The sequence below is a fragment of the Oryzias latipes genome, chromosome 17 (assembly GCF_002234675.1).
Source record: "Oryzias latipes chromosome 17, ASM223467v1".
NCBI lineage: Eukaryota > Metazoa > Chordata > Actinopteri > Beloniformes > Adrianichthyidae > Oryzias > Oryzias latipes.
The window spans coordinates 12808931-12825639 of NC_019875.2; the positions used below are offsets into that span (position 1 = coordinate 12808931).

Here is a 16709-nt window from a genome sequence, read left to right on the forward strand (position 1 = left end):
TGTTGAAGTTTACAACTATGGTCATGTTCACATTAAGTTTGCTCGCGTGTAGATTTCATGATCTGTCTTACGTTGATGCTTATACTCATGCCCAGGTTGCCAGTTAGCCCCACGTTCATACTCGTTTAGAATTTGCATTGTTACACATATGCATATGTTGGTGAATTCACACATGGACATGGCAATGCTCAAGAATGTTCATTGTCATATTTACAATAACTTTAATGTTTCTAAAGACTCCCATCTTTACAATCCTGCTGTTGTAACAACTATTCCTCTGTTTATGTTGTCATTCATGATGAGTCTTATGTTTGGGATTACTGCTATGCTCACAAACATGCTTGAGCACACCATTCTTTATGATTGTTTCTGAGTATGTCAGCTCTTGTATCCACATTAAGTCTTCTGTCCATACTGATTTGTTTAGCTCCTGATCATGGCTATGAAGTTATTCTTAATTACTTTCCATATTGGCACAACAGTTCTGTTCATGTTCATGTTGTCCAAACAATTCTGACAGCATAACATGCTGCAGATATTTGATCCTGTATTATTATTATTATCATATTGTTTATTTGAATTGTATTTCATTTGTAATTTATTTTTGAAGCATGTATTTATTGTGATGGTGCCTTTCGCCCCGGTCTCCCTTTAAAGAGAGATTTTATCTTAATGGGAGTTCCTGGTAAAATAAAGGTTAAATAAAAAGATTTAAAAAATATGTATATGTATAAATGTTTTGTTTCTAGGCCTGAACTTGAATCCTGAGATGATAAGCTCATATCCTGCTTTTAACCTGTACACATGTGTTTGTTGTGTTTGTGTGCATCAAGTTTATTGCTTTTTGTCTTCTGTTTCTGCTGGAAAGCATTAGTTTACTGACATGTATCAGTTACTCTTTTCTAACTTTTTATGACAATATTTGTGATGCTGTCGTAGTGGACTGTTCAGGTGCTGCTTTATTCTGGTGACGGACAGTTCTGTAACTGTGTGGGTCTCTGTTTTACAGAAGTACAGGCACCACGATGAAGACTCATCCCCGCAGGAACAGAGCTCGCCTCCTTTGACAGAAGAGGCAGGAGGCCCTGAGCTGGTCCAGGTGGCTGAGAAGAACCTTTCTGAGATTGAGAATGTGCATGGATATGTCACCCACGCTCACATCTCCCCCATGAAGGTAGGAGATTCTGCTGTTTGTTTTTTGTTTTCTCTCTTGTTCCATTGCTCCTTTTTCTCTGTTCATGTTTCTCTTGTGTCTGTCAGATCAAAGTCACATGATCACTCCTGAGATCATGTGAACATTATGCTATCAGTAATAGGGATGTCATACAATCCATTCTAAGTCATAAATCAGAAGATGATTTATGACTGGAATGGGAAGCAATAGCTGCATTCCTTCCTGTATTCCAACCTTGCACTAGGCAGGGCAAAAACTATCCAAAGCAGGGGATATGAGCTCTTGGGGTCTGAAATTGTCCATTCTTTTGTCCATACTTTTAAATTGCTAAATTGTCCATGCTTTTAAACCCTGATAGTGCTCTGAGCTTCCTGTCTGCCTCTGGCCCTGCCCTGCTCAGCATCATGCCTAAATGCTGCTCAGGGTACTGGCTGATGTTCTAATCAGCTTTTCACAAAATGTGAGGACGAGTTGTGACAAAGCAGTATTTCTGATGAAGTCCAGCTTCGCTCTGTGCTCGTGTACAAGCATGTGATGGTTTGCGCATGTGACAAAATGTAGGAATTACTCAAAGCAGAAACTCCAATATTCTGCCACCCCTAGAGGTTAGTCTGTCAAAGACGATACATTTTAATGCTAGTTCTACATGAGTTACAGTGCCACCATGTGGTCAGAGTTACAGTGCCACCATGTGGTCACGAGTTACAGTGCCACCAGTGGTCACCATGTGGTTGTGAGTTTTGGTGCTGGTGTTTGTGTACACCCATGTGTCAGATTGTGTCTGATCATTCTTGTTGTTTGTCTTGAAGAACATCAGAAGTTACATCATTTAGGTCCTACATGATGCTGAGTTTTTATCAGTTGTCTTAACTTGGTCTTTTGAGCATCTGAAATGCTCTGTTCTACATCAGTCTGTCTCCAAATCCCACCAGCCCTCAGTTTTGTCCTTTTCCTTATCTTCCTCCTCTGCTCCTGTCTCTGTCTGTTCCTCCTTTAGAACATCCTTGAAACATTTAAACAGTTGCGGTCAGTCGTTTTCTTTAGTTCCTTCATGAAGCTCTGTGGAATTTTTCTCCTTTAACCTTCACTTGTTTGCTACCTTCAGGACTCCTTGCAGTAACATGGTTATCTCACTGACTCTTAACAGAAAACCCACTATGACATTCACTGTAAACTTAGAGAAATTATTCAACTCCACAATTTCTATTTTGGTTATCTAAACATAGTTAAACTTAAACTCTGTGCTGGTTAATTCAGTAGTTATTTTTTGGTTAACCTAAAGGTTAACTCCATAGTTGAATCTTTGGTTAACTACTTAGTTACTAATTGATAAACTATTTGCTAAACTCCTAAATTAGCTCTTTTTTAACTATATATGTTGATAATGTAACGGTTAAGTCTTTGGTGAAGTGCATGGTAACTACATAGTTACTATTTTAGTGCACTCCATTGCACAATGTTTGGTTAACTTCACTGTACACTCTTTTGTCGACTATGTCACACAGAGTTTGGTTAACTCTTTAGTTTACTACATAACACACTCTTTGGTTAACTTCATCACATACTCTTTGATTAACTTAATGTATACTCTATTCTTAACCGCATTTTACAGTGTTTTGTTAACTCTATTTTGCTGTGTTTTGTTCACTCCATTTTGCTGTGTTTTGTTCTCTTTGCTCTGTGCTTTGTTCTCTAACCATTGTGTAGTCAATGGTTAGTTTCATTACATGCTTTTTGGTTAACTCCATCATATGCTCTTTGGTTAAGTCCATTGCAAAGTCCTTTGTTAACTCCATTGTATAGTCTCTGGTTAACTATCTGCACAGTGTTTTGTTAACTCCATACAATAGTTGCTGGATATTTTCATTGTGCACTTTTTGGTTAACTCCATCATATGCTCTTTGGTTAAGTCCATTGCAAAGTCCTTTGTTAACTCCATTGTATAGTCTCTGGTTAACTATCTGCACAGTGTTTTGTTAACTCCATACTATAGTTGCTGGATATTTTCATTGTGCACTTTTTGGTTAACTCCATTGTATACTCTATGGTTAAGTCCATCGTATACTTTTTTGTTAACTCAATTCCATTGTCTTTGGTTCACAACATTGTACACTGTTTGGTTATATCCATTTTTCCGCTTTAGTTAAATCTATTGTATACTGTTTGACTAACTCCAATGTACAGTGTTTAGTTAATTCCATTTTATACTCTTTGGTTTACTCCATCATACATTGTTTGGTATACTCCATAGTACATTGTTTGGTATACTCCATCATACATTGTTTGGGTTACTCCATCATACATTGTTTGGTATACTCCATAGTACATTGTTTGGTATACTCCATCATACATTGTTTGGGTTACTCCATCATACATTGTTTGGTATACTCCATAGTACATTGTTTGGTATACTCCATAGTACATTGTTTGGTTTACTCCATCATACATTGTTTGGTATACTCCATAGCACATTGTTTGGTATACTCCATAGTACATTGTTTGGTTAACTCTATTGTACATTGTTTGGTTTACTCCATAGTACATTGTTCGGTTTACTCCATAGTACATTGTTTGGTATACTCCATAGTACATTGTTTGGTATACTCCATAGTACATTGTTTGGTTAATTCTATTGTACATTGTTCGGTTTACTCCATAGTACATTGTTCGGTTTATTCCATAGTACATTGTTTGGTTAACTCTATTGTACAATGTTCGGTTTACTCCATAGTACATTGTTCGGTTTATTCCATAGTACATTGTTCGGTTTATTCCATTGTACATTGTTTGGTTAACTCTATTGTACATTGTTCGGTTTACTCCATAGTACATTGTTCGGTTTATTCCATAGTACATTGTTTGGTATACTCGTATAGGAGTGTAACGGTCGTAATCGACGGAACCGTTTCGGTATGGCAATTTCAGTTCGGATCAATTTTGTACTGTTTTGGTTTTTCGTCTATTTGTTGTTTATGGTTTCCCCCCCAAATATAGTAACTTTGCGCCGAGGCAGAACTAATGTCAACCGCGAGTTTAGGAAGGGGGTGGGAGGGGGCGTGGCAGCACGCAGCGCAAGAGTGTGTGTGTGAGCGCAAATTTAGGGGGGGGGGCTGCTCAGTTCGCCAGAACAGTGATAAAAACGGTTTCTTCAAAAAGAACGGAGACCGTTTCTTTTATTAACTCGCTCTGGAGACTCTGAGGGTCCAAGCGGGAGAATGAACCCCGAAGGAAGATCTGTTATCCAGAAAAGACAATTGGATAAGTCGAAATCTGTGATTTGACATTTTATTGTTACACGAAGATAGCCTATGCCACAGATAACACATCTAATCTGTTAACGAACTTAAAATGGCATCACCCGACTGTAAAAATCGGCTCCAAAAGACAGATAGTTGTATTATATTATATAGCAGATCACCGACATAGGTTAATTTTGTTATTGTTATATAAAACCAATAAATGCATTTTGCAAGAAATGTTTCTGCCTTTTTTGTACCGACAAAAATACAGAAAATGAATTCAACCGAGCCCTATGAAATTCTGAACCGAATTGAGATTTTAGTGTACCGTTACACCCCTACCATCGTACATTGTTTGGTATACTCCATCGTACATTGTTTGGTTAACTCTATTGTACATTGTTTACAGTCTTGACTCTTTTTTTTTTTTTTGTGGCCACATTTGTATCACTGATAGAAACCAGTTGCAGCCTGACTGGATCAAGTTGTGGACATTTAGGAGACAGTCTCTGTCCAGTTCTTCATCTCGGCTTTTGATCTCAGCAGTTACTTCTCTCCCTCATTTTGATCTTCTCCCCCCTTCCCGTCCGTACCTTGTAGGCGGCATCTCTGGAGTGCATCTTTGACGACTCCTCAACACTAGGACCCCTTCAGTCGGAGCTCCCCTCCCCCACACTGTCCACCCTCTACCTCCATGGAGAGGACAGCCCCCTCCCCTCCTGCTCTTCCAATCCTTACCCCCCAATCCAGGTAAATCCCCTGTCCTCTCATCATCCATCTTCCTGAAGATCTTGTCCTGTTGTTATGGAGCACCTAGTTCTGCTGGCGGTTGAGGATTCAGAGATTCCCTCTCCTATTCTCATTTTGTTTTTGAATTGTAGTGATAGAGGACCTAGGGGGTTTGGTTTTGTGTGGAGGTTCAGAGTTCTGGATCAGATTAGATTAAAAGAACTGATATGTGACGGACAAGCGGGAGTTGAATGAAGCTTCGGTTTCTTCCTAAATTTAGAGCACACCAAGGAAGATTTAATTTCAGAAAGTTACAAAAAATACCCAACATTTTTACCCGATTCAAACTAATAAAAACATATGCATCCCTCAATGCAGAACATTACTGCTGTGTTAGTATTAGCTTGGAGAAAATCTCAGTTTTGACAAGAAATGGCATGCAAATAATTTATTTTCTCTAGTCTTCAGACCAGCTCAGCCCTGGGCGCAGCTTGATGTTCATAGACAGGGGGCTATAACCTGCTTTTAGGTGGTTGTAGGGGCTCAAAAAGCTGGTGACAATCCACTGTATCTATGGCAACTCGAGACCTGATTGGTTCCAGCTATCCTTTTTTTGCCATAGACCAACACTTGTAACCTGAGCTCTTGCTGGTGGAGTAGTTGGTTCTTGGCTCTGTTGTGTTAGACCTCATGTGGGCCAAGCTTGTAGACTGCTGGGGTGTCATAAAGGCCACCTTCTGGATAAGGTATATTTCTGGGGTAGTGGTGGATAATGTACAGAACCTGGGTGATCATGATCAGTTGCAGATGACTTTTGAAGTTCTGGGGCTTTAAGACTAGACCCAGGAATATAGGGTGATCATCTTTGTCGCTTGGCCTTGAGCTTGAAAGAAATAAATACCCTCTATCCTTCTATCCTACTCTCTAACCCTCTTACACATGCTCAGTCCTGTGTAATCTCACAGTAAAAATGGAAGCTATCCCAGCTGTATCATGGTAAGGGTGGGGTTCACACAGGAAAAGTCGCCCATCCATTACAAGGCCACACAAACACACCTAAGTCAATATAGTCACCAACCAATCAGCCTGGAGCTTTATTTTTGGACCCTGACTAGGACCTTCACTGTGAGGCTACAGTGCTAAACACCATAGCACCATGCAGCCCCTTCCAAGAAAAATAAAAAAATAATTTAGATACAAAAGAGATTTATATAAATATACTCCTTGATTTCCCCAGGTGTTTATACAAAAACCAGTGTAATAACAATAAAATCTTTATCAACCAAGAAGATTTTAACCTATGCTGCTGTACGGGGAAATAAAAAATAAAAGCTTGTCTTTTTGAGGGCCGTCACATTCACATGTTTTTAAGAACAATTTTAAGTCAACAATTACTGCAGTATCAAAAAGTCTTTGTTTGCTGTATGTTCAGACCTTTTAACAGACATTGCCCCAGTTTCTAATTCCTCAGAAGTCTTATCAGCATTGTTAAATGTTTTTTATGGTCTTTTCATCTGGTATGATTGCTGCTAATAAATGTATGCAATGTTATGTGTTGTGATGGCTCACCTGGATTCATCATTCCGCTGCCACAGATAAAACCTGTCCTTTTATAATAAACCCATGGTTTCACTTTCTCATCTAAGAAAGTGAAACCATGAAATCATTGGTTTAATTAATAATTAAAGAAAAGCTAATGTGGATAAGGAGAAAAGAAGTCTTGGTGTGTTTTACATTTTCCAATATAAATAAATGATAAATGGTGTATACTTATTCAGTGCTTAACTACATTTTAGATGGCCCAAAGCGCTTTTAAAAAGTCCCATTCAACCACAGACGCACACTAATGGCGGCTCTGCTGCCTAACACTGGCGCCAACCTTTAATCACCAGGAGCAAGTGATCAGTGTTTTGCTCAAAAACACTTCAACACATGGGCTTTGACACGAGTCAGGATGAGAACCGAACTTTCAATCTACTGATCAGAGGTCAACCACTCTACCTCATAGTTTTGGAAAACCAGCATGTATGTAGTATTCACAGCAGATTGTATAGAACCAGGGGACCTGATATAAACATTGATGTCATGCCTGATCTAATCCAACAGGTGAACTTAAAGAGACATTTTTTTGCAAAGATGGATGTGCACATTGTGGTGCCTTACAGAAGAGTTTTTGCCAAACACAGCTACCTCTGCGGAGAGTGTGTGTGTGTGTGCGTGCGTTAGCCTGGGGGCGGTGCCGGCAGCGCAGACTCTTCTTGGAAGGGGCTGTTCTTTACTTATCCACGTCACAATGTGAGAACTCGCTCGTTTTTGTGGATTGGTCGGGGCTGGTGCTCAGAGTGCAGTTTTTTGGCGGAATACTCAGAAATGCATGAAATGATCAAATTACGGCTTTGGAGTTCTTTATGGTGAGGAATTAATAGCCTTAAAAGCTCAAAACGTTGATTTTGCATGATATAGGCTCTTTAAAGTCATCCCCTCTACAACTTTGTTGTGGGTGTGTTCCAGTACTTTTTGGCTGGAACCAAACTGTTTCTGCACCAATCAGCGGCATTTATGATCAGCTGTATTGATCAACACCTTTTCTCCGTGTGGTTTTTCATTGCTACTTCGGTGGCGTGGTTGTGTTCTTATGCGAGTCTGATCCACCTGTGACTTGGGTTGTAGTTTCTGTGTTGTGAGTGTTAGAGAGTTCCATATCAAACAGTCCTATAGGTTTTCTGCACTTTGTCATTCCGATTTTGAATCCAGACTCTTCTACTTTTGGGGGGTTGAAGTGGGACAAAGGTCAGCAAGACCAAAACTGCTTGGGTAAGTCTAAGGAGGGGGTGTGTGCATGCTGCCTTCAGCCTGCAGAGGACTCCCTTCCTGCTGGCTGGGTTGGGCGCTGCAGTCTGCCGCAGATATCTGTCTCTCGCTCAGCGGCTCAGCCATGATCTTTCGCCGCCGCAGCTTCATTCGCCCCTGGAGGTTGCTCTTTCTCACCTCCTCTCAGGACCACCGGCCCCCGCCAATTTGCCGCTCAGCCTCTCTGCTGCTGAACCTTTCTCCTCCTGCTCCTCTGCAGCCTCTTGTTTGTGTCTGTGAGGAGAAACAGTGGGGTGGGGGGCGCTAGGTGGAGCAGAGACCCCCCTCCCACCGTCTGCTCCAGCAGCAGAAGCCAGCGGCATGCTCAGCTCCGTGTGGCACGCTAAAAAGATGGGCCGCCGCATTATGGGCACCCTGAGGAGGACCAAGCGGCTCCACCGCCGCCTGCTGGTAGGTCACCCCACCAGAGGTGAGGAGGCAGGGGGAGGCTCTGCACCGTGACTCATTTCTATGGCAGGAGCATCAGTGCGAGAGCTGCTGCGTCATGTGACGCTGCGGATCTCATCCTCAAACCCTCGACCAGTAGAGCTGAGACGGAGGACACTGCTGGCTGCCTGTGTGTCCCTGTGTGCTTGTACTTGAGTGTGTGTGTTGATGAGTGTGCGTGTGTACGTGTGTGAGTATGTTTCTATACGAGTTTGTGCATCTGTGTGTGCGTGTCTATTCCTGTGTGTGTACAGTGGTTTGTTGATAATTCTGCACAGTTGCGAGCTTTCTCTGGTAGAGCTTGCATGCGCACACATGTGGCTGATGGACCATGATGGCGCGGAGCGTCTGCTGGTCGGAGGCAGCTGCTCTTCTAATGTTGCTTAGCAACCTGCAGGTTTCTGCCACTGCTTCAAACGTGCACATCGTGCTCAGTCGTGACAAACATGCAGGTTTTTTGATCATGACGGCATGAGCGTGCGTACGAGCCCCCCCTTCAGCAACAGTCTGCTTAACCACAGCTGACCCATCAGCTGCTTCTTCTGATTTTTCGTTCTGGATGTTTTTTTTCTTTCTTGTTTTAGTCTAGTTGAGCAGAGGTGATCTGTGCTGGAGCTTTTCCTGAAGACGAACAAGTTGATGTTTGCATCCGTCTTATGATGGAAACCTCTCTCAGATGGTTAAGATGACTGGAAATAAAGAAAACAACAGTCTAGTTTAATCCTTTTACAGAGTAGTTTCAGCTCTAGTTTACATTTTATCGACTACCCTAATTGTTTAACCGTGGAGGCAATTAACAGTTCAAGAAAAGCAGCTTTGCACTGGTAAAGTACTTTTGTTTAATTGCACTTTGCAAAATCACGTTTCTAATTGCACACAGTGCAGACCAGACACTTTAAAATACCAGTCTACTCATTGCATTTCTGCTTTTTATTCTACTTCGCATTTTGCTTCGTTGCATTATCTATTTTTAATACCCTCATTTGTGCTTTTTTTACTCATTACTTTTATTACTTGTATTTTTGTGCATTTGTTTACATACGTTGTTGAGGGTAGACAACAAGCAAGAATTTCATTTCAATGAGAACTTTGCTTCTCTGTTCCATAAGACAAGAAACACTTTAAATCCTGAATCTGATATGCAGCTTTTCTATGATCCTATATAAGGTCGAGGAGTTATGGTGTGTCAAAGAGCGTGTGTAACATGTCGCCGGCTACATCGCTGACGTTAAAGGATGGACTGTGATATGATCCACAGCACCTACAGTCCAGAACAGTTTGGAACCTTGGAGAACTTGACACAAGCCCACCATGCCACCCTTGTTCTTCTGAGGCAGGGGTCTGCAACCTGTGGCTCCAGAGACACTTGCAGCTCTTTTTTTCCTTCCATTTAAGAAAAATGCTAAAAAAGAAATAAGAATAAATATTAAATTAGTTATGTACATATTGTAATCTTTGGTGCAAAAAAGCATCTAGTTGTTGTCATAATGATAGGAAATGCAGTGTTTTACTTGGCCTTTTTGCATTTCTGTGTTCTTCAGGTAGAGCTTTATTGACACAGGGTGTTTTTTATTTGGAAGGAGCTTGTATTTGCTGCTGCCAAAAGTAAAGAAGTGAAAGTTTTCATTTATAGACAAATATAACAATTTATAATTCAATTATTGTGAATGTTTAAAAGTTAAATGTTATGAATGAATGGCCTTAATGGCCACATAAACCTAGTGTATTTTTGAAAAGGTTAAGTGGGACTTGGCAGCGCTCACTGAGTTTAGATCAATAAGAAACGTCACAGACAAACTGTTTCCACGAAGGCCATGCAGGACACCCTTAATCCTCCGTGGAGTGCCACCCCTCCTGCTAAATGCTGACCGTACAGCCCTCTGCTGGACAGGTATGTCTTGCTCATTGGAACTAAAGTGGGGGCAGCGACGATTGGGTCCGTGTGGGCGGATGCTGTCCCCTGCTGCTGACATGCACACAGGTCTTCTGTGTGGTGAGCGTGGAGGCTGCATTGATTATTCATGCAGCACGCTGAGCTGCACCCCCCGGTGTGATGACATGAGAGGGACAGAGCTGCAGGAGCAAAGGGGGATGAGCGCAGAGATCGCACACCGCTGCTTGCCTGAAGGAGCCGCCTTCATCCATTATTCAGCCTCGTCTTTTTCTAGGCAGGACATCCCCTTCAGCATGACAACACACCCCGCTCGGCAGGGGCTCAGTACGACAAAGGACTTGGGTAAAAAGCCCCCGCAGGTCAGTTCCAGCCTGAAGGAGACCCTGGCCCACCTTCACCCACTCCAGCGTCAGCATGCCATCGAGCTACACCAGCAGCAGCAGCAGCAGCAGCAGCAGCAGCATCAGAGCCGCCCCCCCGTGCAGCCGTCTCTGCCCCCTTGCACCATGCCTGCCTCCTTAAGAGCACGCAGTCGCTTTCTCACCCTGCGGGACAGCGTTAAGAAAAGCCCCACCAAGAGCACGGCCAAGGTGGTGATGGGGCAAGCGGCTCGTAGAAAGGAGGTTTCCTGGATACCATTCAGCTTCGGTCAGGTACTCCAGCTGTGTGGCCAGGGGCCAGCTGTGCACCGGCCTCTCTTAAAGAAACTCACAAACTGTCAGAATGCTCCGTTTAGCAGTTACGCTCTCTGTGTGCGTGTCCAGATCTAACCAAGATCTGCAGGTTTGGAGAAGTACAAGTGTTATGTGTGGTGCAGTCTGAACTTCAAGAAAGGGGGTGTGGTTTTGAATTTAAAGAGCTTCTTTAAAAGGAGCTTTTCTATTTTTTGGAGATTTTTGTGAAACCCCTTAATTGAGTTTTCTCTGTAAGTTCCACAGGTTCTTTTGGACTTCATCCTTTATTTTTCCTGCTTTGTTCTATAAATAGAAGTCAGGGTATTCATCCCTAAAGAAGAGTTCCCGAAGTGAAACACGGGGGTGGGAGTATGATGCTGAGTTCTCCTCTTGTACAGGGAGCTGTAGTTGGCTAGATGATCTCATAAAGAAATGGGAACATGAAGGGTGGATTTAGAAAGATAACTTTGTGCAGGATCAAGATCAGTGTGATCTGGGCTTGTTTTTCATGGAATCGTCTAAATAGATGGAGTTGACAACTGATGCTGGCGGTGGGGTTATTTGCCGCCGCCCCCCCCCCCCCCCCCGGCAGTATAATCTGAGCGCTGCTGCAGAAGTGGGGCTGACTGATCAATGTGCTCAATGTGTTCAACTAATTATAGCTGCTGCTGCTTTTCCATGGGCAGCTTCGGGGCCTGCTGGAAACGAGCGCTGAACCTGGGGAACGGATGAAGCCTTCAGAGTCCTGGAGTTGGCTCAAAACCTGCTCCTTTAGTTGAAGTTACAGTGGTGTCAACTCGTTTTGGATAGGTATTCATGGACAAACGTGAGCACACCTAGCCTGTGTGGATCGATGGGCAGGATGCCCCTCCCTGGTGATGTATGTGAACAGGACATCGCCATTAGTTTAAAACAGTCCTTGTGGTTTAAGCCTAGGTATGTTTTACTTCAAACTTTGCCCTGATTTTAGTTTAAACTAAGTTCAAGTTCAGATGGTGGCAGAGAAGAACAGCTGAAATCAAACACAAGCTGGTTGTGTTTCATCTTACCTCCACTTGTCCCCTTTCATGTCTCAGCTGCATCCCATAATGATGGAAAGAACATCCACTCCCTGAGGAAAGGGATGTTCCCCGCACATGTGCCGAGGTCAGGTAGATGGGCAATAAAGCTCAGAGCAGCAGATGGGGGTTATCCTCACTGTCTGTCATTCACATGACCTCCTCCTGTAATTGGCGGCTCGGTCAGACTCCACTCACCTCTGTGAGCTCTAACCAAACTTTTAAAACTAATTTTGTCTTCTTCCTCCATGCTGTCTGTCTAATCTCCAACTTCTCCAGCAGGCACAAGCCACCCCACCCTCCCCTCCCATCATTCCTGTGATCCCCATCACGCCAATCTCAGTCGAGACCACCGTCATCCCTCCATCCTCACAGGTTTTTTTTCTTTTTTCCCATTTCATTCACTTATTTTTGTTTCTGTGCTCCATCCATAAATCAATCCATACATCATCCATCCATCATCTACTGCTCAGCAGGCTGACGTTTGCCACAGTGGGTGGATGTTGAGGTATATTCTGACAGGGTGTGATGTTTCCTTTTGTGGTGCTTCTTCCCTCAGGCTAACCCCCCTCCTGTGGTGGTGAACACGGACAGCTTGGACACGCCTCCTTACGTGAGTTTGAACCCGTCTGCTGGTCTTCTGTGTAGCACAAACTCTTCTGACTGCGTGTCTGTGTGCAGGTGAACGGGGCCGAGGCAGAGTACGAGTATGAGGAAATCACGCTAGAGAGGGTAAGACCACCAGCTGCAGTCATTCAGGAAACACCCCTCCCACTCATCTTTAAGGGTCAGAGCAGACTGAAATAACGATCATTTTGAATACCATCTGTTGTTGGAATGGTTTTCCAGCATGAGGTATTGGGTTACTTCTCCCTCATTCCTAAAAGATGTTCTGGTGAAGCCTCTGTGTTCACAAACAGACCTGAGCACACTACCTGTGACACTGATGAGCATGCATGTCTCTTCCTGCTGCCAGGGAAACTCCGGGTTGGGCTTCAGTATCGCTGGTGGCACGGACAACCCCCATATCGGTGAGGATCCCAGCATCTTCATCACCAAAGTCATACCTGGAGGGGCTGCTGCTCAGGATGGGCGGCTTAGGTGAGATGACACATAGACTAACTCATGCATATTAGCAGACAGGTGTGTTTCTCTCAGCGTTGGTGGCAGTTTGTATAACAGACAACTGTCCTTAAAGTGTTTCACAATAATAGACGAGGCATAGGCGGATAAACGTGATGAGAAGCATAAAATATGTAGATGTTTAGATGTTACCTGGATAAAATGTTGTATGATTTAGGAGTTTCCTGGCTTTAGTGTTGCCAGATTCAGATGTTATGTAGCTCAGATGTTGCCTGGTTTAGATTTTGTTTGGTACAGATTTCACCCAGTTCAAAGGCCCATGTGTTGCCGGGTTTAGGGTTTGCAGATGTTCATCCCTGATATGAAAAACCTCACTTGGGGCTCCAGGTGCTCTATATCATTTCATCCAGGACCATCTGTGTTTAGTTTGAATTTGGTGGACTAAGTGAAGGTCTCAGAACCCCACCCCCAGTTAACACTGTGCTCCTTCTCTTGTTTTAGGGTAAACGACGTCATCTTAAAGGTCAACGACATGGATGTGAGGGATGTGACCCACAGTCGGGCCGTGGAGGCGCTGAAGGAGGCTGGCTCTCTGGTTCGGCTCCACGTGCGCAGGAGGAAACCTGTCTCTGAGAAAGTCATGGAGATCAAGCTAGTGAAAGGACCTAAAGGTGAGTGTTAGTCTATGACCGAAAACCGGCTCAGATCTTTTCCAGAAATGTTTTCTGCATTATTTCGGGTTTTTGTGAATCTAGAATGGTCTATGTTGGACTTCTCATGGATGTAACTAAGTCCAGCCTCTTTGTTGTACCACAGAACTGCAGCTGGTGATTAGTGTGGCAGCCCCTTCGGGGGGCCCAACAGGTCTATGTTCACGTGCATTCTGGTCTGTGCAGGTCTGGGGTTCAGTATCGCAGGGGGAGTAGGAAACCAGCACATCCCAGGTGACAACAGCATCTATGTCACCAAGATAATTGAAGGTGGTGCTGCGCACAAAGATGGCAGCCTGCAAATAGGAGACAAGCTGCTGGCTGTAAGTCTGACTAAACTGTGCATGATCCAGCCAAATCTGCTGCAGTCTGAGGCCTGTGTGTTTATGCAGGTGAATAGCTCCTGTCTGGAGGAGGTGAGCCACGAACATGCTGTCACCGCCTTGAAGAACACACCTGATGTGGTCTACTTGAAAGTGGCAAAGCCCAACACCGTCTTCATGAATGATGGCTTTGCCCCGCCCGACCTCACTAACTGTGAGTGACATCACTTTTGTTTCATTATGGCTGATGGTCTCCACACAGGAAGTTGTTACAATCCTGCCGTTTCTGTTGGATGCAGCCCTAAGGAGAAAATGCTAACCTGCTCCTCAGTCTGGCTGTTACAACTTCAGTAGATTCTAGTCGAGTACCACAGTACCTCGATGTTCTGGCCAGACCTGCTTCATAAGAGCAACCAGCGGCTAGCACATCTGAATGTTGCTCATTCCTTCTTCATGATTTTCTCCAGGACCTTAGGAATTCTAACTTATAAGTGTTCCACAGAGAATCAGCTATGTGTGTGTGTTTGTGCATAAATTTGAGTGTCATCTGTCTGCCTGAGGGTGTGTCAGTTCTGTGTGGGTGTGTATACTTGAACTCCTTGACTTGGGGGAAGAGCTCTCCACTCACTCAAAGGGGAAGAAAACTGTTTTCATGGTCAAGAACCATGGTCTCCACCATAGAGGTGATCATTCTCCTTTTAGCCAATGAAAAGATAACTGTAAGCTATTTCAGTGCACACTTAAGGTTCTGGTTCAAAATGCCCTACAGAACAACATTATCTGCAAAAAGCAGAAATGAAAACCTGTAGTTCCCGAGTCAAATTCTCTCCGGCACCTAGTGGTGACTAAGGGCAACCCTCTTGAATTCTTCCCCTACCCCTACGGCTTCTCTCTGCCCCTACATTTAGCCCTTCAAGCGAAAGTTTATGGAAAAATAGTGTCTTCAAATTCGGACAACACTACCCCTGGATGGTCATCCGGTGTGCTACGTTATCGCGTAGCTGCCTGCTCTCAGAATGTACATAACATCGGGTTTTTAACTTAAAAAAGCCATGCTAATAATGCAAATAATAATAAAAAATATATGAATTAATAAAACACACAAATACCCAACACATACACATCCCAACATTAAAATCAAAACAAATCAAATTAGTTGTTTTATAAAATCAAGTAAAAACATGTGGACAAGTAAAAAGATGTGTTTTAAGTTTTTTCTTAAAAACCTCCACAGTGGCTGAAGGCAGGCAGGCTGTTCCACAGGCGAGGCCCACAGTGCTGAAAGGAGGCCTCGCTGTGGGTTTTAGTGTGGACCTGAGGGCTCTGGGAGGGTCATAGACTATAAGTAAATCTGATAAAAATGAGGATCCAGGTCCATGTAAACCTATATAAACTAATAAAAGAACCTTAAAAGCGATCCTAAAGCTGACTGGGAGCCAGTGCAAAGACTTCAAAATTGGAGTAATGTGCTCCTTCTTTCTGGTTCTAGTTAAAAGGCATGCAGCCGAATTTTGAACAAGCTGCAGTCGATTGAAAGTATTTCTCTTAACACCAGAAAGAAGAGCATTACAATAATTTATCCTAGATGTTATAAAGGGATGGAGTAATATTTCAGCACTGGCTTTAGAGAGAAAGGATCTCACTTGGGCAACATTTCTAAGGTGATAAAAGGCAGTCTTTGTAACTTGGTCTGCGTGTGATTCAAAAGAGAGGGTAAAGAGATTAAGTAGTGAGATTCCCTCTTGTTGAAGGACAACCTCTGGTTCCCCTTCTTGAAAGAGGGACCACCACCCTGATCTGCTAGATCAGAGGTCTCCAACTTCCAGGCAATGTCCTAAAGGAATGCCGTCAAAGACGCTCCCAAAACATCCAGAGACTTGAGGTAGTAAGGGTGGACCTCATCTGTCTCCAGTACCTTGCAACCGATGTGCTTTTTGACACTCTCCATTTGACTACAGCTTGGGGGACGGATTGGCCCACTTCTGGTTCCCCAGATACTATTTTCTTATGAAATCATGTCAACAGAATTAAGGAGATTCTTCCACCTCTCAGCATTTCCCTGTTCAAGGTCAACAGCTCCTCACCCACACTGTAGACGGTAGTGGCAGAGAACTGCTTGCTTCTCCTGAGAGTCTAGCCCTCTCAAAAGGTTGGGTTTTAGAGTCCAAACTTTGAAGAGGCGCATGCCCAACTATCTTTACCCAGGACCCTCACCCTTCTGCAACCTAAGGGTCCCTCCCACTTAGGGAGGTAACAGGCCATGTCCCGATGATTAGTCCATTTTTGAGGATTGGGTTGTTGCGGCACCAGCCCCTTGTAGACCTTCCTTGTGAGCTCGGGGGAAGGCCAACCCTAGGCTCGGTCCCGAGATAGACCCTTGGTGACGTGAACCTTGTATTCAGTATTTTTACGAAAGGATTTTTTCCATACAGTAGTAAAAAAAGCTTTTTGTTTCTTCCTTTGGTTGCACTTCCCTTTATTTATGTTTATTACTTATTTGTTTGACCTGTTTTTACATTATTCATCTG

At 43.4% G+C, this 16709-nt stretch overlaps 1 protein-coding gene across 20 annotated transcripts in view; it reads left to right on the forward strand.

Annotated features, from left to right (window-relative positions):
• Positions 1–16709, forward strand: part of LOC101156681 (discs large homolog 1-like protein) — a 53400-nt gene that overhangs the window by 22948 nt on the left and 13743 nt on the right. For 10 of the 20 annotated variants that reach the window (XM_023965500.1, XM_023965505.1, XM_023965502.1 and 7 more), the window contains 9 exons: positions 1010–1174; positions 5014–5163; positions 12345–12440; positions 12625–12678; positions 12747–12797; positions 13042–13166; positions 13650–13819; positions 14045–14181; positions 14251–14395. In XM_023965500.1, coding sequence (XP_023821268.1) covers positions 1010–1174; positions 5014–5163; positions 12345–12440; positions 12625–12678; positions 12747–12797; positions 13042–13166; positions 13650–13819; positions 14045–14181; positions 14251–14395 — 1093 coding nt within the window. Of the gene's footprint in view, positions 1–1009; positions 1175–5013; positions 5164–8041; positions 8404–12344; positions 12441–12624; positions 12679–12746; positions 12798–13041; positions 13167–13649; positions 13820–14044; positions 14182–14250; positions 14396–16709 lie in introns of those variants that run through there. The other 10 variants (XM_023965510.1, XM_023965513.1, XM_023965518.1 and 7 more) reach the window with 6 other exon arrangements.